Raw genomic sequence first — 21,821 nt, forward strand, 5'->3', positions numbered from 1 at the left:
AATTCTCCCCTCACGAATTCGAGCCGCGGGCCCTCTGGGGGACCGGGCTGGGTCTGCGCCGCTGTTCCCGCAGGAATTCCGGTTCCCAGCGCTTGGACAGCGGCCGCGGCTCCCGGTGCCGCTCCGTGGCCGCGGGATCGGGGATTGGAACCAGGATCGGGGATCGGGACCAGGATCGGGGGGAAAACTGGGGCCGCCTCAGAGCGAACATCCCGCTCCTGCAGCGCTCTAGCCAATGGGAAAGCAGGGATTAGTGATTGACAGTAAAACGAGCCAATGAACATCAAAGTTCCGCGAAGCGCCCGCCCACACACCAACAACCAATTAGACGCTAGGATAAACTTTGACAGACAGCTGGCAGAGCCAATAACAGCACGATGCTCCGCCCCTAGGGTGGATCTCGCTCGCTGATTGGCGAACGCAGCGCGCAGACCCGGAGGTGGAGCTTCCGTACGGGCAGGGGCGGGCGGGGGCTGCGGGCAGGCGGTGAGTGGGGGACGCCATGTTGGGGGGGGCGCCGGGGCGGGTTTGGGGGTTCGGGGGGTCCCGGGGGGGGCTCAGGAGATTGGGGGGACCCTGTGGGAGTTTAGGGGGTTCTGGGGGCGCTCCTTGGGGGGGTTCAGGGGGGCTGGGGAGGGGTCCCGGGCTGGGCTGGGAAGGATGGGAAGGACCCTGTGGGTGGGACGGGCTGGATTGGGGATCCCGGAGGCTCCTTGAGGGAATTTTGGGGGGTCCCCAAAGGAGGGGGTTTGGTTTTGGGGTTCCTCGGTCTGGTTTTAGGGGATCCCTGGGCTGGGTTTTGGGGGGGCGGGGTGGGGTCCCTGGGTTGGGTTAAGGGGATTTGGGGAGGCCCGTGAAAGGTTTGGGGGTCCTGGGGTTCGTCTGGGGGGATTTAGGGGGTTCCTGAACTGGTTTTGGGGTGCCTGGACTGGTTTAGGGGTTTCTGGATTAGTTTTAGGGTCATCAAACTGGTTTTGGGGTCCCTGGAGTGGTTATGGGGGTCCTGGACTCATTTTAGGATCCCTGGACTGGTTTGGGGGTCCCTGGGGTGGTTTCGGGGTCCTTGGGGTGGTTTCGGGGTCCTTGGAGTGGTTTAGGGGATCCTGGACTGGTTTTGGGATCCCTGGAGTGGTTTAGGGGGTCCTGGAGTGGTTTGGGGTCTCCAAACTGGTTTTGGGGTCCTCAAACTGGTTTTAGGATCCCTGGATTGGTTTTGGGGTGTATCGGGACTGGTTGTGGGGTCCCCAAACTGGTTTTGGGAATCCCTGGACTGGTTTTTGGGGTCCCTGGGCCAGGTTTGGGGATCCCTGGACTGGTTTAGGGGTTTCTGGACTGGTTTTGGGATCCCCAAACTGGTTTTGGGGTCATTGGACTGTTTTAGGGTCCCTGGACTGGTTTGTGGCATGTCTGAAGTGGTTTTGGGGTCCCTGGACGGGTTTGGGGGATCCTTGGGCTGGATTTGGGGGTCCCTGGAGTGACTTAGGGGGTCCTGGATGGGTTTGGGGACCCTGGAGTGGGTTTGGGGACCCTGGAGTGGTTTGGGGCTCCTTGGACTGGGTTTGGGGTTCCTGGGCTGGTTTGGGGGATCCTGGAGTGGTTTAGGGGTTTCTGGAGTGGTTTTGGGGTCACTTGACTGGTTTGGGGGTATCTGGGCTGAGTTCGGGGTCCCTGGACTTGTTTGAGGTCCCTGAACTGTTTCTGGGGATCTCTGGACTGGTTTGGGGTCTTTGGTTTGGTTTAGGGGGTCCCCAGGCCGAGTTTGGGGTCCCTGGACTGGTTTAGAGTCCCTTGACTGGTTTAGGGGACCCCTGGACTGGGTTTGGAGTTTCTGGGCTGGTTTTGGGGTCCCTGGACTGGTTTGGGGTCCCTGGACTGGTTTGGGGGTTCCTAGAGTGGTTTTGGGATCCCTGAACTGGTTTAGGGGATCCCTGAACTGGTTTAGGGGATCCCTGGACTGGTTTGGGGGTCCCTGGGCTGGGCTTGGGGGATCCTTGGACTGGTTTAGGGATTCGTGGAACGGTTTTGGGGTCCCTAGACTGGGTTTGGGGGTCCCTGGACTAGTTTGAAAGTCCCTGGACTGGTTTGGGGGTCCCTAGACTGGTTTGGGGTGCCTGGAATGGTTTTAGGATCCCTGGATTGGTTTAGGGGGTTCTGTGCTGGTTTGGGGGTCCCTGGACTGGTTTTGGGGTCCCTGGGTTGGTTTTAGGATCCCTGGATTGGTTTAGGGGTTTCTGTACTGGTTTAGGGTCCTTGGACTGGTTTTGGGGTCCCTGGACTGTTTTAGGGCTCCCCAAACCGGTTTTGGGGTCCCTGGACTGGTTTAGGGTCCTTGGACTGGTTTTGGGGTCCCTGGACTGTTTTAGTGCTCCCCAAACCGTTTTTGGGGTCCCCGGGCAGCTTTGGGGGGGATTCCTGGGCGCGCCTCCCTTGGGGTCACTCCCAGCCCCCATTTTTGGGAACCCTCCCCTCACCCCTCCCATCCCCCACCCCCCGTTTCTCTCCCACAGCTTTCGGGAAACCCCCCCCGGGAATTCCGGAACGTTCCCGGCCCCCGAATCAACGCCGCCATGGCTCCGTCGCGCAGCCGCTCCTCCACGCAGATCCCGCCGTGCGTCCCCAAGCGCCAGCTCCCGCCGGGATACTCGGATTCCCTCCTCTTCCTCTGCGCCCGCCGCATGGTGGCGCAGCACCCGCTGCCCGTGCTCCTGCCCGCCCTGCCCGCCCACCTCTACCCCATCCTCTTCCAAGCGGCGTTCCTGGACGGGAGGCCCCTGGTGCTGCGGGATTTGGTGGCCGCTTGGCCGTTCCCGGTGCTCAACTTCCAGCGGCTGGTGGGGCGCCGGGAGCTGCTGCGGGACCATCCCTGCAAGCTCTGCGTCCAGGCCGTCATCCTGGCCGTGGTGGCGCAGCTGCGGCGGCAGCTGGAGGAGCCCGGCCACGACGCCAGGTGGGTCCTGGGGAGCGCGGGGACGGGGGCGCCTCCGTGACGGGGGCACCTCCATCGCTCTTGGGGGTTCCTGATGGGTTTCCTTCTTGGTTTTGATGGCTCCTTGCCACTTTATATGGTTCCATCCCATTTTTGATGGTTCTTTCCTTGACAGTCCCATCCCGTTTTTGATGGTTCCTTCCCATTTTTGATGGTTTCTTGCCACTTTAGATGGTTCCTTCCAGTTTTTGATGGTTCCTTCCCATTTTTGATGGTTCCCTCCTGTTGTTGATGGTTTCCTCCTGTTGTTGATGGTTCCTTCCAGGTTTTGACGGTTCCTTCCCATTTTTGGTGGTACCTTCCTGTTTTTGATGGTTTCTTGCCACTTTAGATGGTTCCTTCCTGGACAGTCCCATCCCATTTTTGATGGTTCCTTCCCATTTTTGATGGTTCCTTCCAGTTTTTCATGGTTCCTTCCTGTTTTTGATGGTTCCTTCCCATTTTTGATGGTTCCCTCCTGTTGTTGATGGTTTCCTCCTGTTTTTGATGGTTTCTTGCCACTTTAGATGGTTCCTTCCTGGACAGTCCCATCCAGTTTTTGATGGTTCCTTCCCAGTTTTGATGGTTCCCTCCTGTCTTTGATGGTTCCTTCCAGTTTTTGATGGTTTCTTGCCATTTTTGATAGTTTCTTCCAGTTTTTGATGGTTCTTTCCCATTTTTGATAGTTCCTTCCAGTTTTTGATGGTTTCCTCCTGTTTTTCATGGTTTCTTGCCGTATTTGATGGTTCTTTCCCGTTTTTGATAGTTCCTTCCCATTTTAGATGACTCCTACCTTGATGGTTCCTTCCCATTTTTGATGGTTTCTCCTTGGTTTTGATGGTTCCTGCCCATTTTTGATGTTTTCTTGCCACTTTAGATGGTTCCTTAACAGTTCCATCCTGTTTTTGATGGCTTCTTTCTGTTTTCGATTGTTCCCTCCAGTTTTTCATGGTTTCTTTTTGTTTTGGATGGTTTCCCTCTTGTTTTTGATGGTTCTTTCCTGGTTTTGATAATTCCTTCCCATTTTTGATGGTTCCTTCCCGGTTTTGATGGTTTCTTCCTGGTTTTGACAGTTTCCTCCCATATTTGATCGATTCTTCTGATTTTTAATGTTTCCTTCCCATTTTTCATGGTTTCCTCCTGTTTTTGATGGTTCCTTCCTGGTTTTGACAGTTTCCTCCCATTTTTCATGGTTTCCTCTCATTTTTGATAGTTCCCTTCTGTTTTGATGGGTCCCTCCCATTTTTGATCTTTTTAATCGTTCCTTCTTGTATTTGATGGTTTCCTCCTGTTTTTGATGGTTCCCATTTTTGACAGCTTCTTCCCACTGACGGTTTCCTCACGTTTTTGATGGTTCCTCCCCGTTTTTGATTGTTCTTTCCTGTTTTCCATAGTTTCTTCCTGTTTGATGGCTCCTTCCCTTTTTTGATGGTTTCCTCCCATTTTTGATGGTTCCTTCGCATTTTTGATGGTTTCCTCCCATTTTTGATGGTTTCTCCTTGTTCTTGATGGTTCACATTTTTGATGGTTCCTTTCCAATTTTGATGGTTTCCTCCCATTATTCATGGTTTCCTCCCATTTTTGATGATTTCTTCCTGTTTCTGATGGTTCCTTCCCATTTTTTATGGTTTCTTGCCATTTTTGATGGTTCTTTCCTGGTTTTGATGGATTTCTCCCTGTTTTTGATGGTTCCTTCCCATTTTTGATGGTTCTTTCCTGTTTTTGATGGTTTCCTCCCTGTTTCTGATGGGTTCCTTCCCATTTTTGATGGTTTCCTCCCTGTTTTTGATGGTTTGTTCCGTTTTCTTCCCAGCGGGTGCCGCCTACGCGTGCTGGACGTGACGGGAGTTCCGGACGATCCGGCCGGCCGCGCTCCGGACGGGATGAGCGTCTGGTCGGGCACGGTGGCTTTGGCCAAGGCTTGCGTGGAGGTGTCCAAGCACCAGCGGGAATTCCAGCGGCGCGGATCCAAGCGGCACAAAGGCCGCTCCGGAGCCGCCACGGCCGCGGCCGCTCCGCAGCCCCCGGGCGTGGACGTGCACGCCGACCTGTTCGTCAACGGAACGTCCTACGGGATCCTGCGCGACGCGCTCCAGACCGGAGCCGCCGGCCCGCTGCGCCTCAAGTGCCGTGAGTTCCAAGCGGAAAAGCTCTCGCTGGCCGGAATCGTCAGCCTGCTGGAAACTCTGGATCCCTCCTGCGTGCGGAGGGTGGATCTGCGCTTCCGGAATTTGGGATTGACCGGGCTCTCGGTGATCCTGCCGCACCTCTCGCGCTTCCCGGAGCTGCGCAGCCTCAAGCTCCAGTACAGCAACGTGGACGTGCGGCGCCCCACGCCGGAATCGGCCATCGGGATCCGCTGCCTGGCCGGGCAGCTGGGAATGCTGCCCAGCCTCCGCGAGCTCAACCTGGGATCCTCCCGGCTCTCCGGGAACCTGCGCCAGATCCTCTGGTGAGCTCCCGGCGCAGCGGGGCCTGGCCGGGCCCTTCCCGCGCTCCCGGGGGATTCCCAAGGGTTGGGGGTCCCGGGGGTCTTTCCCAGCCTGAGTGATCCCGTGGCTCCAGGATTCCGTTATCCCCATGTTCCCATGATTCCTTTATCCCGATAATTTGTGACTCAGTGATTCCATTGTCCCATCATTCCATGATCTCAAAATTCAGTGATTCCAGGATTCTCCAAGGCTGAACTTGATGGTCTTGGAGCTCTTCTCCAGTCTTAGTGACTCCATGGTTCCAGGATTTCATTATCCCAACATTCCCACAACCCCATCATCCCAATATTTTATGACTCAACGATTCCACCATCCCATAATTCCAAGATCCCATAATTCCTTAACTTCAAGATTCCCAAAGGTTGGGCTTGATGGTCTTGGAAGTCTTCTCCAATCTCAATGATCCCACAATTCCAGAAATTCATCATCTCATTGTTCCCATGATTCCATGGTCTCAATAGCTCAATGACTCAGTGATTCCATGATCCCATCATTCCAAGATCCCAGGAATCCCAAAGGCTGAACTTGGCGATCTTGGAAGTCTTCTCCAATCTTTGTGACCCCGTGATTCCAAGATGTTACTGTCCCAATATTCTGTAATCCTGAGATTTTATGACTCAACAATCCCATCATCCCACAATTCCAGGGGTCTCAGAGGTCAGGCTTGATGGTCTTGGGGGCCTTTCCCAGCCTGAGTGATCCCGTGGTTCCAGGATTTCATTATCCCCATGTTCCCATGATTCCCTTATCCCAATAGTTCCTGACTCAGAGTGATTCCATTGTCCCATCATTCCATGATCCCAAAATTCAGTGATTCCAGGATTCTCCAAGGCTGAACTTGGCAATCTTGGAGGTCTTCTCCAATCTTAGTGACTCCATGGTTCCAGGATTTCATTATCCCAACATTCCCGTGATCCCATCATCCCAATATCTTACGACTCAACAATTCCACCATCCCATAATTCCAAGATCCCATAATTCCTTAATTTCAAGATTCCCAAAGGTTGGGCTTGATGGTCTTGGAGGTCTTCTCCAATCTTAATGATCCCACGATTCCAGGAATTCATCATCTCATTGTTCCCATGATTCCATTGTCTCAATAGCTCATGGCTCAGTGATTCCGTCATCCCATAATTTCATGATCCCATAATTCCTTGGTCCACGATTCCCAAGGTTTGGTCTCGATGGTCTTGGAGATCTTTTCCAATTTGATGATCCCAGGTTCCCATGATCCCATTGTACCAATAGTCCATGACTCCATGATTCCCTAACTCTATGATTTCCTGACTCCATGATCCCATAATTCCTTGTTTCCAGAATTCCAAAAGGTTGGACGTGATGCTCTGGAAGTCTTTTCCAACTTCAATGGCTCCATGACCTCATAACTCCATGATCCCATAAGTTCATGACTCCCTGATCCCAGAATCCCAATATCCCATGATTGCCTAATTCCATAACTCCATGATCCCAATATCCCATGGTTGCCTGATTCCATAACTCCACGATCCCAAGACCCCATAACTCCACAATTCCACAATTCCCTGGCTCCATGACCCCATAATTCCATGATTCTCAAAGGTACAACTTGATGGTCTTGGAGATATTCCTCAATCTCAGCCATTCCATAATTCCATAACTCCCACGATCCTGAAATGTCAAAGATGATGGCGTTGAACACCTTTCCCGACCCGAGTAATTCCGTAATTCCATGATCCCATCATTCCAAAATCCCAGGATTTTCAGAGGTCGAACTTGATGTCCTTGGAGCTCTTTCCCAACCTCAGCCATTCCATAATTCCATTATTTGATTCCACAATTCCGGGACCCCATGATCCCATAATTCCATGATTCTCAAACCTTGACCTTGATGTTCTTGGAAACCTTTCCCAACCTCAGCCATTCCATAACTCCATGACCCCATAATTCCACAATCCCAGGATTTCAGAGGTCAAACCTGGTTTTCTTGGAGATCTTTCTCAAGTTCAGCCATTCCACAATTCCATTGCTCCATGATCCCATAATTCCATGATTCTCAAACCTTGATCTTGATGGTCTTAGAGTCCTTTCCTGACCTGAGTAATTCCATGATTCCATGACCCCGTAACTCCAAACTCCCAGGATTTTCAGAGGTCAAACTCGATGTTCTTGGAGCTCTGTCCCAACCTCACCCATCCCACAATCCCACGATCCCATGGATGCAATCCCAGCTCTCATTCCCCACATTTCCCCCCTGAATCCCAACAAATCCTCACCTGTCCCTCTTCCCTCCCTCCAGCGACCTCCAGGCTCCGTTGGAAAGCCTGGAATTGGCCTTCTGCTCCCTCCAACCTCGCCTTCCTCTCCCAAGGAGTCTCTCCATGGCTCCAGAACTCTGGGATCCCAGCATTCCATAATCCCACATTCCACAATTCCATGAATTATGACCACAGATCCCATGATCCCAGAACTCCATGATCCCACAATTCCGTGATTTCATGATTTTCTAAGCTTGAAGTTGATGGTCCTGGAGCTTTTCCCCAACCTCAGCCATTCCATAACGCCATGATTCCATGAACACACAAATGCCTGACCCCATAATCTTATGGATCCATACTTCCATAACTCCATGATCCCATGATCCTCAGGTGTCAAACCTGATGGTGTTGGAGACCTTTCCCAACCTGAATAATTCCATAATTCCATTATTTGGTTCCACAATTCCGTGACCCCATGATCCCATAATTCCAAGATTCTCAAACCTGGACCCTGATGTTCTTGGAAACCTTTCCCAGCCTCAGCCATTCCGTAATCCCATGATCCCATCATTCCAAAATCCCAGGATTTCAGAGGTCAAACTTGATGTTCTTGGAGATCTTTCCCAACTTCAGTCATTCCACAATTCCATGGCTCTGTGATCCCATAATTCCATGATTCTCAGACCTTGAACTTGGTGGTCTTGGAGGTTTTCCCCAACCGCACTCATTCCATAACTCCATGATCCCACGATCCTCAGATGTCAACCCTGATGGTGTTGGAGACCTTTCCCAACTTGAGTCATTCCATGATTCCACGATTTCATTCCACAATTCCATGACCCCATGATTCCATAATTCCATGATTCTCAAACCTGGAGCTTGATGTTCTTGAAGACCTTTCCCAACCTCAGCCATTCCATGACCCCATGATCCCATCATTCCAAGATCCCAGGATTTTTAGAGGTCAAACCTGGTTTTCTTGGAGATCTTTCTCAAGTTCAGCCATTCCACAGTTCCATTGCTCCCTGATCCCATAATTCCATGATTTTGAAACCTTGAACTTGATGGTCTTGGAATCCTTTCCTGACCTGAGTAATTCCATAATTCCATGATCCAATTGTTCCCAAATCCCAGGATTTTCAGAAGTCAAACTCGATGTTCTTGCAGCTCTGTCCCAACCTGAGTCGTTCTATAACTCCATGATCCCATAACTCCAAAATCCCAGGATTTTCAGAGGTCAAACTTGATGTTCTTGGAGACCTTTCCCAACCTCAGCCATTCCATAACTCCATGATCCCATAACTCCAAAATCCCAGGATTTTTAGAGGTCAAACTCGACGTTCTTGGAGACCTTTCCCAACCTCAGCCATTCCATAACTCCATGATCCCATAACTCCAAAATCCCAGGGTTTTTAGAGGTCGAACTCGATGTTCTTGGAGATCTTTCCCCACATTTCCCCCCTGAATCCCAACAAATCCTCACCTGTCCCTCTTCCCTCCCTCCAGCGACCTCCAGGCTCCGTTGGAAAGCCTGGAATTGGCCTTCTGCTCCCTCGTTCCCGCCGACCTCGCCTTCCTCTCCCAAAGAGTCTCTCCATGGCTCCAGAACTCTGGGATCCCAGCATTCCATAATCCCACATTCCACAATCCCACGAATTATGATCACAGATCCCATGATCCCAGAACTCCATGATCCCACAATTCCGTGATTTCATGAATTTCAAACCTTGAACTCGATGCTCTTGGAAGTTTTCCCCAATCTCAGTCATTCCATAACTCCACGATTCCATGACCACGCAACTCCATGACCCCACAATTTCATGGATCCATAATTCCATAACTCCATGATCCCATGAGCCTCAGATGTCAAACCCTGATGGTGTTGGAGACCTTTCCCAACCTGAGGCATTCCACAATTCCATGACCCCATAACTCCAAAATCCCAGGATTTTTAGAGGTCAAACTTGGTGTTCTTGGAGACCTTTCCCAACCGCACTCATTCCATAACTCCATGATCCCACGATCCTCAGGTATCAAACCTGATGGTGTTGCAGTCCTTTCCCAACCTGAGTAATTCCATGATTCCATTATTTGATTCCACAATTCCATGGCTCTGTGATCCCATAATTCCATGATTCTCAAACCTTGATCTTGATGGTCTTAGAGTCCTTTCCTGACCTGAGTAATTCCATGATTCCATGACCCCGTAACTCCAAACTCCCAGGATTTTCAGAGGTCAAACTCGATGTTCTTGAAGGTCTTTCCCAATCTCACCCATCCCACAATCCCACGATCCCATGGATGCAATCCCAGCTCTCATTCCCCACATTTCCCCCCTGAATCCCAACAAATCCTCACCTGTCCCTCTTCCCTCCCTCCAGCGACCTCCAGGCTCCGTTGGAAAGCCTGGAATTGGCCTTCTGCTCCCTCGTTCCCGCCGACCTCGCCTTCCTCTCCCAAAGCTTCCACGCCCCGGCCCTCAAGAGGTTGGACCTGAGCGGCCACGACTTCTCCCAAGGCCTCCTGGAGCCTCTGCGGCTGCTCCTGGAGGAAACCTCGGCCTCGCTGCTGCACCTGGATCTCATGGAATGCCGCATGGCCGACTCCCACCTGGACGCGCTGCTGCCCACGCTGCGCCGCTGCTCCCGCCTGCGCTTCCTGGGACTCTACGGCAACTCCCTGTCCACGGCCGCGCTCAAGGATCTGCTCCAGAAAACCCTGGAGCTGCCCGACCTCCACCTGGTCGTGTATCCCTTCCCCGTGGATTGCTACAAGCCGGAGCCGCCGCGCCGCGTCCCGGGATCCCGGCGGATTTACGAGGAGCCCATGGATGGCGAACGTTTGGCGGCGGCCACGGCGGAGATTTCCCAGCTGCTGGCGAATTCCGGGAGGACCGACCTCGTCTGGACTTACAACCCCTACGGCCACGGAACCCTGGACTACTTCTCCTTGTGATGTGGGAAAAGCTCGGAGCCTCCGTGCTGGAAAAGCGCCGCCGCCTCCTTTTTCCGAAATCCGGGCGTTTTCCGCCTCATCCCGGCGCTTTCCCGCCTCATTCCAGTGGTTTTTTTTCCCCCTTTTTTTCGGTGCTTTTCCATCTGTTCTCAGTATTTTTCCAGCTCATCCCGCTTTTTTTTCCTCCCCATCCCAAGCTTTTCCCTGATTTTGTAGCTTTTCTGCCACAGTTTGAGTTTTTTTCCTCTCCATCCCGATAGTTTTTCCTCCTCGATAGTTTTTCCCCTCATCCCGATAGTTTTCCTCCTCATCCCGGTATTTTTCCTCTCATTTCATTATTTTTCCAGCCCATCCCGGTGTTTGTCCATCAGGATTGGCTTTGCATGGCCAAAATCCCGGGAGGCTCCGGGGCTGGATTCCACGGGACGCTTCCGGAAGCTTCTCCCGTGTCCAGCCGGTCCCGTCGGGAGCGGCGGCGACGCCTCCGGAGCAAGAATTAAGTTGGAAGAAACCAATCCGGGCACAGATGGAATTCCAGAGCGGGAATTTCGCAAAGAAACGACTCTGGAGATGATTCCATGGTGCTGGAGTGGAAATTCCCAAAAATTCCGCGGCGCGTCCGACGGGAAGCTCATCCTGGAGCTGGATCTTGGCAGGGATCTGCTGATCCGCGGGAAAAGAAGGAGCAGATTCCTGGGAGGAATCCCATGGAGGATAAAACCTTTGGAGCAGGATGTTCCCCAAGGATTGACCCCTTGGAAAAATCCATGAGGAATTGTCATGGAGAAATCCATGGAAAACTCTTGCCGTGGGATGGATTCGCGTTGGAAAATGCATGGAAAACTTACCTGGGGATGGATTCACGGAGAAATCCATGGAAAACTTACCTGGGGATGGATTCACCTTGGAGAAATCCATGGAAAACTTGCAGTGGGATGGAGTCACCTTGGAGAAATCCATGGAAAACTTACCTGGGGATGGATTCACCTTGGAGAAATCCATGGAAAACTTAGCTGGGGATGGATTCACCTTGGAGAAATCCATGGAAAACTCCCATAGCCGAGAAATCCATGGAAAAGTCGCTGTGGGATGGAGTCACCTTGGAGAAATCCATGGAAAACTCCCATAGCCGAGAAATCCATGGAAAATTCCAATAGCCAAGAAATCCATGGAAAACTCGCTGTGGGATGGATTCACCATGGAGAAATCCGTGGAAAACTCCCATGGTTGAGAAATCCATGGAAAACTCCCATAGTTGAGAAATCCATGGAAAACTCGCTGTGGGATGGATTCACCTTCGAGAAATCCATGGAAAATTCTCCCATAGCCAAGAAATCCATGGAAAACTTGCTGTGGGATGGAGTCACCTTGGAGAACTCCATGGAAAACTCTCCCATAGCTGAGAAATCCATGGAAAACTCTCCCATGGTTGAGAAATCCATGGAAAACTTGCTGTGGGATGGAGTCACCTTGGAGAAATCCATGGAAAACTCTCCCATAGCCGAGAAATCCATGGAAAACTCGTTGTGGGATGGATTCATCTTGGAGAAATCCATGGAAAACTCCCATCGTCGAGAAATCCATGGAAAACTCGCTGTGGGATGGATTCACCATGGAGAAATCCATGGAAAACTCTCCCATGGTTGAGAAATCCATGGAAAACTCCCATAGTTGAGAAATCCATGGAAAACTCGCTGTGGGATGGAGTCACCTTGGAGAAATCCATGGAAAACTCCCATAGCCGAGAAATCCATGGAAAAGTCATTGTGGGATGGATTCATCTTGGAGAACTCCATGGAAAACTCCCACGGTTGAGAAATCCATGGAAAACTCCCATGGTTGAGAAATCCATGGAAAACTCGTTGTGGGATGGAGTCACCTTGGAGAAATCCATGGAAAACTCTCCCATAGTTGAGAAATCCATGGAAAACTCTCCCATAGCCGAGAAATCCATGGAAAACTCGCTGTGGGATGGATTCACCTTGGAGAAATCCATGGAAAACTCCCATGGTTTAGAAATCCATGGAAAACTCGCTGTGGGATGGAGTCACCTTGGAGAAATCCATGGAAAACTCCCATGGTTTAGAAATCCATGGAAAACTTGCTGTGGGATGGAGTCACCTTGGAGAACTCCATGGAAAACTCTCCCATAGCTGAGAAATCCATGGAAAACTCTCCCATCGTCGAGAAATCCATGGAAAACTCGCTGTGGGATGGATTCACCATGGAGAAATCCATGGAAAACTCTCCCATGGTTGAGAAATCCATGGAAAATTCCCATAGTTGAGAAATCCATGGAAAACTCGCTGTGGGATGGAGTCACCTTGGAGAAATCCATGGAAAACTCCCCCGGAATGGCCGGAGGGATTGAGGGAAAGCCGGGAACGAGGGAATTGGGGGAGGAGAAGGTCGGATTTGGGCTCTTGTTGTCCTGCTCTGATTCTGTTGGAAATAAACTCATCCTATCCCAGATCCCAAGTTTGTCCTTCCCAGATGGAATTTCCTGAGGGATCTCTCCTGATCCTTATCCCACTCCAAGAATCCTCCATTATTTCCTTCATTCCCACCTCATTTTGGTGGGTTTTCACCTCATTTTGGTGGTTTTTCCACCTCATTCCTGTTTTTTTTTTTAACTTTACACCGGTGTTTTTCCACCTCATTTTAGTAGGTTTGTCTCATCCCACCATTTTCCCACTTTTTCCCAGTATTTTTCCCTCATCCTGGTGGTTTTCAGCCTCATTTTTGTATTTCCCCCCTCATCCCAGTTGTTTTCCACCACGTTTCTCTGTTTTCTGCCTCATTTTGCTGCTTTTCCACCTAATTTTGCTATTCCCTCCCTCATCCCATTATTTTCCCCCTCATTCTGGTGTTTTTCTCCCTTATTTTGATTTTTTTCCACCTAAATTTGGGGTTTTTTTTTTACTTTATCCCAATATTTCCCCCCTCATTCTGGTCATTTCAACTTCATTTTAATATTTTGGGCCTTATTCTATTTTCCCACCTCATTTTTGTGTTTTGGCCCTTATCCCCTCAGATTTTTACATAATTTTGGTAGTTTTCCCCTCATCCCAGTGGTTTTCCACCTCATTTCTCTGTTTTCTGACTCATTTTGCTGCATTTCCACCTCATTTTGCTATTTCCCCCCCATCCCATCATTTTCCCCCTCATTCCGGTGTTTTTCTCCCTTGTTTTGATTTTTTCCACCTAAATTTGGAGGTTTTTTACTTTATCCCAATATTTCTCCCCTCATTCTGGTCATTTTCAACTTCATTTTAATACTTTGGGCCTTATTCCGTTATTTTCCCACCTCATTTTTGTGTTTTGGCCCTTATCGCCTCAGATTTTTACATAATTTTGGAAATTTTCCCCTTATCCCAGTAATGTTTCCCTCATCCCAGTGATTTTACATCTTATTTTCATATTTTTTGCCTCAGCCCAGTGTCTTCTCATCTGATTTTGGTGGGGTTTTACCACATTTCACTGCTTATCCCCCTCTTTTTTTTTTTTTCACCTAATTTTGGTATTTCCCCCCTTATCCCAGTGGTTTTCCCCTCATCCTGGTGTTTTCCCCCCTCAATTTTGGCATTTTCCCCCTCATTTTGTGGTATCCCCCCCTCATTTTCCAATTTCCCCCCTCATGTTCCAATTTTCCCCTCATGCCGCTATTTCTCCCCCCCATCCCACGTCTTTTTCTACCTCATCCCGCTGCTTTTTACCTCAGCCCGAGATTTTTCCGCCTCATTTTTCCAACTTTTTCCCTCAGCCCGGAGCTTTTCCGCTTCATTTTCCAACTTTTTCCCTCAGCCGGGAGCTTTTCCCGGCGCCTCTGGGATCCTGAGGGCCCTGAGGGCAAAATGGGGGGAAGCCGCCGCCGGGGGGGGGGCGCATCTATGAGGGCGCGCAGCCCTAAAGGGGCCTATGGAGGGTTTTTTATGGGGTCGCTGAGGCTTTTTATGGCTCTGAGCCCCTATAGAGAAGCTCTGAGGGGTCTCTAGAGGGATTCTATAGGATCTGGTGATCTATAGGCTCCCCTATAACCGCGGGACCCCCGGCCCCCCGGCCCTTCTCCTTCGATTTCCGCTTTCCCCCCGGAACCTTTTCACTGCCGCACCACCCGCGGTGCTCACACATTGCGGTCCCCCCAGACGGCCACTTCCGGGTGGCGCCGGTTGCGCGGCCGTCGCTGTCGCCTGTCGCGATAGGGAGGTGGCCCGGCCCTGTCGGGGGTCGGCGCTCGCTGTCGCGATGAGGGTGGGGGCGGTGCTGCGGCTCTGCTCGCGCCCGGGGCTCCCGTACCAGCAGGGACAGCGGCCGGAGCCTGGAATCCGCGAGTATTTTTATTACGTAGATCACCAAGGACAGGTGAGGGGAACTGATAAGGGATGGATAAGGGATCGATAAGGGATGGGGGGTCGGGAGGGGGTTCTGGGCAATGGATCCCGCCTGGATTCTGGGCAGATCCCGCAAAAATCCCAGGGTGGATCCCACAGAAATCCCGGGAGGATCCTGATCAGATCCCAAAATAATTTCAGATTAAACCCAGATTAAACCTCGATTAAACTCGAATTAAACCCAGATAAATCCCAAACAAATCCCAACTGGATCCTGGCCAGATCCCAGCCATATCTCACTCAGATTCCAAAGGAATCCCAAAAAAAACCTTTCCATGGACTCGGAGCAGATCCAAAAAAAAATCCCAAAAATCCCAGGGCAAATCCCAGCTGGATCCCCCTAAAAAGATCCCAAAAGGATCCAGGACAGACCCCAAATCCATTCCAGAGAAAAATCCCGAGTTTTTTTGGGGAAAACTCCACCTTTTTGAGGCGTTTTTCCTGCTTTTTCTGCAGCTTTTCCTGGATGACACCAAAGTCAAGAACTTCATCACCTGCTTCAAAGGTACCGCCCTAATTAACCTGATTAATTATTCCCCTTGTTAATTTGGAGCTGAATGTTAATTAGGATTTGGTTATTAATTGGGATTTGAGCCTACATTAGGATTTAATCCTTCAAAAAAGGAAAAAAACCGTCCAAAACACCCAAAAAACTGCCAAAACCCACAAAAAATCCTCCAAAAAACCCTACTAAACCACTATAAAAAACTACCTGAAAAACGTCAAATAACACCAAAAAAACCCCAAAACCCATCACAAGAATGACCAGAAACACCCCCAAAACCCACAGAAAACACCCCAAAAAAACCCCAAAAACGCCAACAAAAATTCTCCATGAAAACCCAAAAAACCCCAGCCAAGAGCCGTTTAAAAAACCTCAAAAATCCGCCAAAACAACCGATCCTCACCCAAAAAAACCCCATTAACCCACCCCAAAACTCCCAGCTCTGATTTCCCCCAAATTCCCCCCCTCTCTCTCCCAGACGTTGGATTCCTTTCCTTCTTTTTCCGGCACCTGGAGCGGAACCGCTGCGGCCGTTACCAGGAGCGTTTCCCCTTCGTGTCGCGCTGCGGCCGCGAGCGCAATTTCCTGCGCTGCGCCGACGTCCCCGTGGTTTTCACCCAGATCCTGCCCGGGCCCGGCGGGAGTTCCCTGCTCTCCTACGGCGGCGCCGGGCCCGAGCTGACGGTGCCGTTCCAGCCGGGGATGCTGGCGGTGTGCCCGCGGAACGGGCGCCTCTACCACCCCGCGCCGCGCAGCGCCGGCGCCGTCGGGTTGGTGCGCTGGGCCCTGGCGCAGGAGCTGAGCCCGGGGTTTCGCTGCCGCGCCGGGCCCCAGCAGCCCCCGACGCATTTTGTTTGGCAAGGGAAGGAGCATCGGCTCCGCGGGGAGATTTTGGGAATCCTGCGGGAGGAAAGAGCGGCAGAGGAGGCGGGAGCGGCGATGGCGGCGCCGTGAAGGGCCCGGAACGGGAATAAAGGCGTGCCTGGAATGCACTGGGGGCGGCATGGAGGATGTTGGTTGCCATTGAAAGAACCATCAAGAAAGGCCCAAAATACCCCAAAAATCACCCAAAAAACTCCCAAAAAACCACCAAGAAAGCCTCCAAAAAAACGACCAAAAACACCCCCAAAATCACGAAGACAGCCCCAAAAAAACACCAAGAAAGTCCCCAAAAAACCCCCCAAAACACCAAAAAAACACCCAAAAAACCACCAAGAAAACCCCAAAAAACCCCAAAGAATCACCAAAAAAGCCCCAAAAAAGCACCAAGAAAGCCCCAAAAACCCCAAAAAACCACCAAAACACCCCCAAAAAACCACTTAGAAAGCCCCCCAAAAAACCCCCAAAATCACCAAAAAACCCCCAAAAAAGCACCAAGAACGCCCAAAAAAACCCGCAAAAAACCACCAAGAAAATCCCCGAAAAATCACAAAAAAAAACCCAAAAAAACCCCGAAAAACACAAAAAAATCCCCCAAAAAAGCACCAAGAAAGCCCAAAAAAAACCCCAAAAAATCACCAAAAAAACCCCTGAAAAAAACACCAAAAAACAACCCAAAAAACCACCAAGAAAGCCCCCAAAAAAACGACCAAAAACACCCCCAAAATCACGAAGACAGCCCCAAAAAACCACCAAGAAAGTCCCCAAAAAACCCCCCAAAATACCAAAAAAAACACCCAAAAAACCACCAAGAAAACCCCAAAAAACCCCAAAGAATCACCAAAAAAACCCCAAAAAAGCACCAAGAAAGCCCCAAAAACCCCAAAAAACCACCAAAACACCCCCAAAAAACCACTAAGAAAGCCCCCCAAAAAACCCCCAAAATCACCAAAAAAACCCCAAAAAAGCACCAAGAACGCTCCAAAAAAACCCCAAAAAAGCCCTAAAAAAAACAAAAAATCCCCAAAAAAGCACCAAGAAAGCCCCCAAAACCCCCCCAAAAACACCAAAAAAACCCCAAAAATCAGCAAAAAAATCAGCAAAAAAACTCCCAAAAAAACACCAAGAAAACCCCAAAAAACCACCAAGAAAGCCCCAAGAAACCCCCAAAAACACCAAAAAAACCCCCCCGAAACCTATCAAGAAAGCCCCCAAAACCCCCAAAAAAGCACCAAAAAAACCTCAAAAAACCACCAAGAAAGCCCCAAAATACCCCAAAAAATCACCAAAAAAAACCCAAAAAACCACCGAGAAATTCCCAAAAAAACTCCAAAAAAACTCCCAAAAAACCACCGAGAAAGCCCCCCAAAAGCCCCCAAAAAACACCAAAAAATACCCAAAAAAACCCCAAAAAACCTACCAAGAAAGCCCCCAAAACCCCCAAAAAATCACCAAAAACCCCCCCCCGAAACCTATCAAGAAAGCCCCCAAAACCCCCAAAAAAATCACCAAAAAACCCCAAAAAACCACCAAGAAAGCCCCAAAAAAACACTTAGAAAGCCCCCCAAAAACACCCCAAAATCACCAAAAAACCCCCAAAAAAGCACCAAGAAAGCCCAAAAAAACCCCAGAAAATCACCAAAAAACCCCAAAAACACCAAAAAAAAAAAAAACCCCAAAAGATGACTGACAAAGCCCCAAAAAACCCTCAAAAAAACACCAAAAAATACCCAAAAAACCCCAAAAAACCTACCAAGAAAGCCCCCAAAACCCCCAAAAAATCAGCAAAAAAACCTCAAAAAAAACACAAAGATCCAAAAAACACCAAAAATAACCCCAAAAAAAGACCAAAAAAACCCCAAAAAAGCACCAAGAAAGCCCAAAAAACCCACCAAGAAAGCCTCAAAATACCCCAAAAATCACCAAAAAAACCCCCAAAAACACCAAAAAAAAACCCCCAAAAAAAACCCCAAAAACCACCAAGGAAGCCCCCAAAAAACCCCAAAAAATCACCAAAAACCCCTAAAAAACGACCAAAACTGCGAGGGAACCATCGTGGAGGATGGGGTTGGGATGGAGGGAAGGAATTTCGGGAAGGGTTTCCCTGTCCCAGTTCTGCTCCTTTGCTGGAGGCTGGAAAATTCCCAGAAAATCCCAAAAAACTCAATCCTACTTTAAATCCTGCAGTTGGGGTTTGGGATGAAGGGGTTGGGTTTGGGATGGGGATTTGGGATCAAGGATTTGGGATAAAGGATTTGGGAATTTGGGAGGAGGAGTTTGGGAACTTTGGATCGAGGATTTGGAGATTTGGGATTTGGGATTTGGGACGAAGGATTTGGGATTTGGGATTTGGGATGAAGGATTTGGGATTTGGGATCAAGGATTTGGGATCAAGGATTTGGGGATTTGGGATGAAGGATTTGGGGATTTGGGAATGAAGGATTTGGAGATTTGGGGATTTGGGGATTTGGGATGAAGGATTTGGGATTTGGGGTTTGGGACGAAGAGTTTGGGGTTTTCAGATTAAGGATTTGGGATAAAGGATTTGGGAATTTGGGATGAGGGATTTGGGATGAAGGATTTGGGTTTGGGATGGGGATTTGGGGATTTGGGATGAGGGATTTGGGGATTTCGGATCAAGGATTTGGGATCAAGGATTTGGGGGTTTGGGATGAAGGATTTGGGGTTTGGGATGAAGGATTTGGGGATTTGGGAATGAAGGATTTGGAGATTTGGGGATCTGGGATGGAGGAATTGGGGCTTGGGAATTTGGAATTTGGGATGAAGGATTTGGGGATTTGGGATGAAGGATTTGGGGATTTGGGATGAAGGATTTGGGGTTTGGAACGAAGAGTTTGGGGTTTGGGATGAAGGATTTGGGGTGAAGGATTTGGGATTTGGGATGAAGGATTTGGGGATTTGGGGATTTGGGATCGAGGATTTGATGATTTGGGATGGAGGAATTGGGGCCTGGGAATTTGGAATTTGAGACGAAGGATTTGGGGATTTGGGATGAGGGATTTGGGGATTTGGGAGGAAGAGTTTGGGAACTTTGGATCGAGGATTTGGGGATTTGGGATGAGGGATTTGGGGATTTGGGATGGGAGATTTGAGATTAAGGATTTGGGGATTTGGGGTGAAGGATTTGGGGATTTGGGGATTTGGGGATTTGGGATGGAGGATTTGGGGATTTGGGATTTGGGGTTTGGGATGAAGGATTTGGGGCATTTGGGGATTTGGGATTGAGGATTTGATGATTTGGGATGAAGGGATTGGGACTTGGGAATTTGGAATTTGAGATGAAGGATTTGGGGATTTGGGATTTGGGATGAAGGATTTGGGATGAGGGATTTGGGGCATTTGGGGATCTGGAATGGAGGAATTGGGGCTGAGGAATTTGGAATTTGAGATGAAGGATTTGGGGATTTGGGATGAAGGATTTCGGCTTGGGAATTTTGATTTTGGGATGAAGGATTTGGGGTTTGGGATGAAGGATTTGGGGTTTGGGATGAAGGGTTTGGGGCATTTGGGGATTTGGGATGGAGGATTTCATGATTTGGGATGGAGGGATTGGGGCTTGGGAATTTGGAATTTGAGATGAAGGATTTGGGAGATTTGGGATGAAGGATTTGGGATCTGAGGACTTGGGATGAAGGATTTGGGGGATTTCAGATTAAGGATTTGGGATAAAGGATTTGGGAATTTGGGATGAGGGATTTGGGATGAAGGATTTGGGATCTGGGGACTTGGGACCAAGGGTTTGGGGTTTTCAGATTAAGGATTTGGGAATTTGGGAGGAGGAGTTTGGGAACTTTGGATCGAGGATTTGGGATTTGGGGATTTGGAATGAAGGGTTTGGGGATTTGGGATGGGGGATTTGGGAATTTAGGATGGGAGATTTGAGATGAAGGATTTGGGGATTTGGGATGAAGGATTTGGGATGAAGGATTTGGGATGAAGGATTTGGGGATTTGGGATGAAGGATTTGGGAACTTTGGGATGAAGGATTTGGGATTTTGGGGTGAAGGATTCGGGGGATTTGGGATGAACGATTTGGGAACTTTGGACCAAGGATTTGGGGAGTTTGGATCAAGGATTTGGGGATTTGGGATGAAGGGTTTGGGGCTTGGGATGAAGAATTTGGGATGAAGGATTTGTGGATTTGGGGATCTGGGATGGAGGAATTGGGGCTGAGGAATTTGGAATTTGAGATGAAGAATTTGGGGATTTCGGATGAGGGATTTGGGATGAAAGATTTGGGATGAAGGATTTGGGATGAAGGATTTGGGGATTTGGGGTGAAGGGTTTGGGGCATTTGGGGATTTGGGATGGAGGATTTGATGATTTGGGATGAAGGGATTGGGGCTTGGGAATTTGGAATTTGAGATGATGGATTTGGGGATTTGGGATTTGGGATTTGGGATGAAGGATTTGGGGTTTGGGGATCTGGAATGGAGGATTTGATGATTTGGGATGAAGGAATTGCGGCTTGGGAATTTGGAATTCAGGATGAAGGATTTGGGGATTTGGGATTTGGGATGAAGGATTTGGGGAATTTGGGATGAAGGATTTGGGGATAAAGGATTTGGGGTTTGGGATGAAGGATTTGGGATTTGGGATGAAGGATTTGGGGATTTGGGGATCTGGGATGGAGGAATTGGGGCTTGGGAATTTGGAATTTGGGATGAAGGGTTTGGGGATTTGGAATGAAGGATTTGGAATGAAGGATTTGTGGATTTGGGATGGAGGATTTGATGATTTGGGATGGTGGAATTGGGGCTCCGGAATTTGGAATTTGAGACAAAGGATTTGGGGATTTGGGATGAAGGATCTGAGGTGAAGAATTTGGGGATTTGGGATGAAGGATTTTGGATTTTGGGGTGAGGGATTTTGGATTTTGGGGTGAGGGATTTGGGAGATTTTGGATGAAAGATTTGGGGATTTTGGATCAAGGATTTGGGGAGTTTGGATCAAGGATTTGGGGATTTGGGATGAAGGATTTGGGATGAAGAATTTGGGAACTTTGGGATGAAGGATTTGAGGATTTGGGATGTAGGATTTGGGAGATTTGGGATGAAGGATTTGGGGATTTGGGAATTTAGGATGAAGGGTTTGGAATGGGGTATTTGGGATGAAGGATTCAGGAATTTTGGACCAAGGATTTGGGGATTTGGGATGAAGGACTTGGGATCTTTGGACCAAGGATTCGGGACGATTTTGGGATTTTGGATGAAGGGTTTGGGCATTTGGAAATTTGGAATTTGAGACGAAGGATTTGGGGATTTGGGGTGAAGGATTTGGGGATTTTTGGGATGGCAGGTTTGGGGATTTGGGTTGAAGGACTTGGGGATTTGGGATGGTGAATTTGTGATAAAGGATTTGAGGATTTGGGATGAAGGA

The 21,821-nt window shown here is 49.4% G+C and overlaps 2 protein-coding genes and 1 long non-coding RNA gene across 12 annotated transcripts; 2 read left to right on the plus strand and 1 right to left on the minus strand.

The window, feature by feature from the left end:
- Nucleotides 1-385: 385 nt before the first annotated feature.
- LOC139587523 (leucine-rich repeat-containing protein 14-like) lies at nucleotides 386-10,646 on the plus strand. 2 transcript variants are annotated; one of them, XM_071421959.1, is made up of 4 exons: nucleotides 386-486; nucleotides 2,508-2,947; nucleotides 4,779-5,417; nucleotides 10,073-10,646. In XM_071421959.1, exons 2-4 carry the CDS (start codon nucleotides 2,568-2,570, stop codon nucleotides 10,644-10,646), a joined length of 1,593 nt encoding a protein of 530 aa, XP_071278060.1. In that variant the 5' UTR covers nucleotides 386-486; nucleotides 2,508-2,567. The 2 variants fall into 2 exon arrangements, with proteins under 2 accessions (XP_071278060.1, XP_071278059.1); XM_071421958.1 differs by lacking the exon at nucleotides 386-486 and having other exon boundaries at nucleotides 884-2,947.
- Nucleotides 3,238-14,244, minus strand: LOC139587528 (uncharacterized). 9 transcript variants are annotated; one of them, XR_011678428.1, is made up of 4 exons: nucleotides 12,014-14,244; nucleotides 11,676-11,941; nucleotides 8,220-11,633; nucleotides 3,238-7,610 (listed from the first exon to the last, which is right to left on the minus strand). It is a non-coding gene; the product is annotated as an uncharacterized lncRNA (long non-coding RNA). The 9 variants fall into 9 exon arrangements; XR_011678429.1 differs by having other exon boundaries at nucleotides 3,238-7,236; nucleotides 7,679-11,633; XR_011678435.1 differs by lacking the exon at nucleotides 3,238-7,610 and having other exon boundaries at nucleotides 10,894-11,633; nucleotides 12,014-12,627; nucleotides 12,698-14,244.
- Nucleotides 14,245-14,756: 512 nt separating this feature from the next.
- Nucleotides 14,757-16,534, plus strand: CUNH8orf82 (chromosome unknown C8orf82 homolog). The gene is made up of 3 exons (XM_071421963.1): nucleotides 14,757-15,008; nucleotides 15,494-15,542; nucleotides 16,021-16,534. The coding sequence occupies exons 1-3, from the start codon at nucleotides 14,892-14,894 to the stop codon at nucleotides 16,494-16,496; spliced, it is 642 nt and encodes a 213-aa protein (XP_071278064.1). The 5' UTR covers nucleotides 14,757-14,891; the 3' UTR covers nucleotides 16,497-16,534.
- Nucleotides 16,535-21,821: the final 5,287 nt, after the last annotated feature.

Source organism: Agelaius tricolor, unplaced genomic scaffold (genome assembly GCF_023055355.1).
Source record: "Agelaius tricolor isolate 1412-34295 unplaced genomic scaffold, bAgeTri1.0.p SCAF_2, whole genome shotgun sequence".
NCBI lineage: Eukaryota > Metazoa > Chordata > Aves > Passeriformes > Icteridae > Agelaius > Agelaius tricolor.

Excerpts from the sequence above, each read along its gene's own strand:
- LOC139587523 (XM_071421959.1), top strand. The coding sequence starts at position 2,568 with ATGGCTCCGTCGCGCAGCCGCTCCTCCACGCAGATCCCGCCGTGCGTC. Across the intron at positions 2,948-4,778 it reads GAGCCCGGCCACGACGCCAG|CGGGTGCCGCCTACGCGTGC; the intron begins GTGGGTCCTGGG and ends TTTTCTTCCCAG. Across the intron at positions 5,418-10,072 it reads AACCTGCGCCAGATCCTCTG|CGACCTCCAGGCTCCGTTGG; the intron begins GTGAGCTCCCGG and ends CCCTCCCTCCAG.
- CUNH8orf82 (XM_071421963.1), top strand. The coding sequence starts at position 14,892 with ATGAGGGTGGGGGCGGTGCTGCGGCTCTGCTCGCGCCCGGGGCTCCCG. Across the intron at positions 15,009-15,493 it reads ACGTAGATCACCAAGGACAG|CTTTTCCTGGATGACACCAA; the intron begins GTGAGGGGAACT and ends CTTTTTCTGCAG. Across the intron at positions 15,543-16,020 it reads CTTCATCACCTGCTTCAAAG|ACGTTGGATTCCTTTCCTTC; the intron begins GTACCGCCCTAA and ends TCTCTCTCCCAG.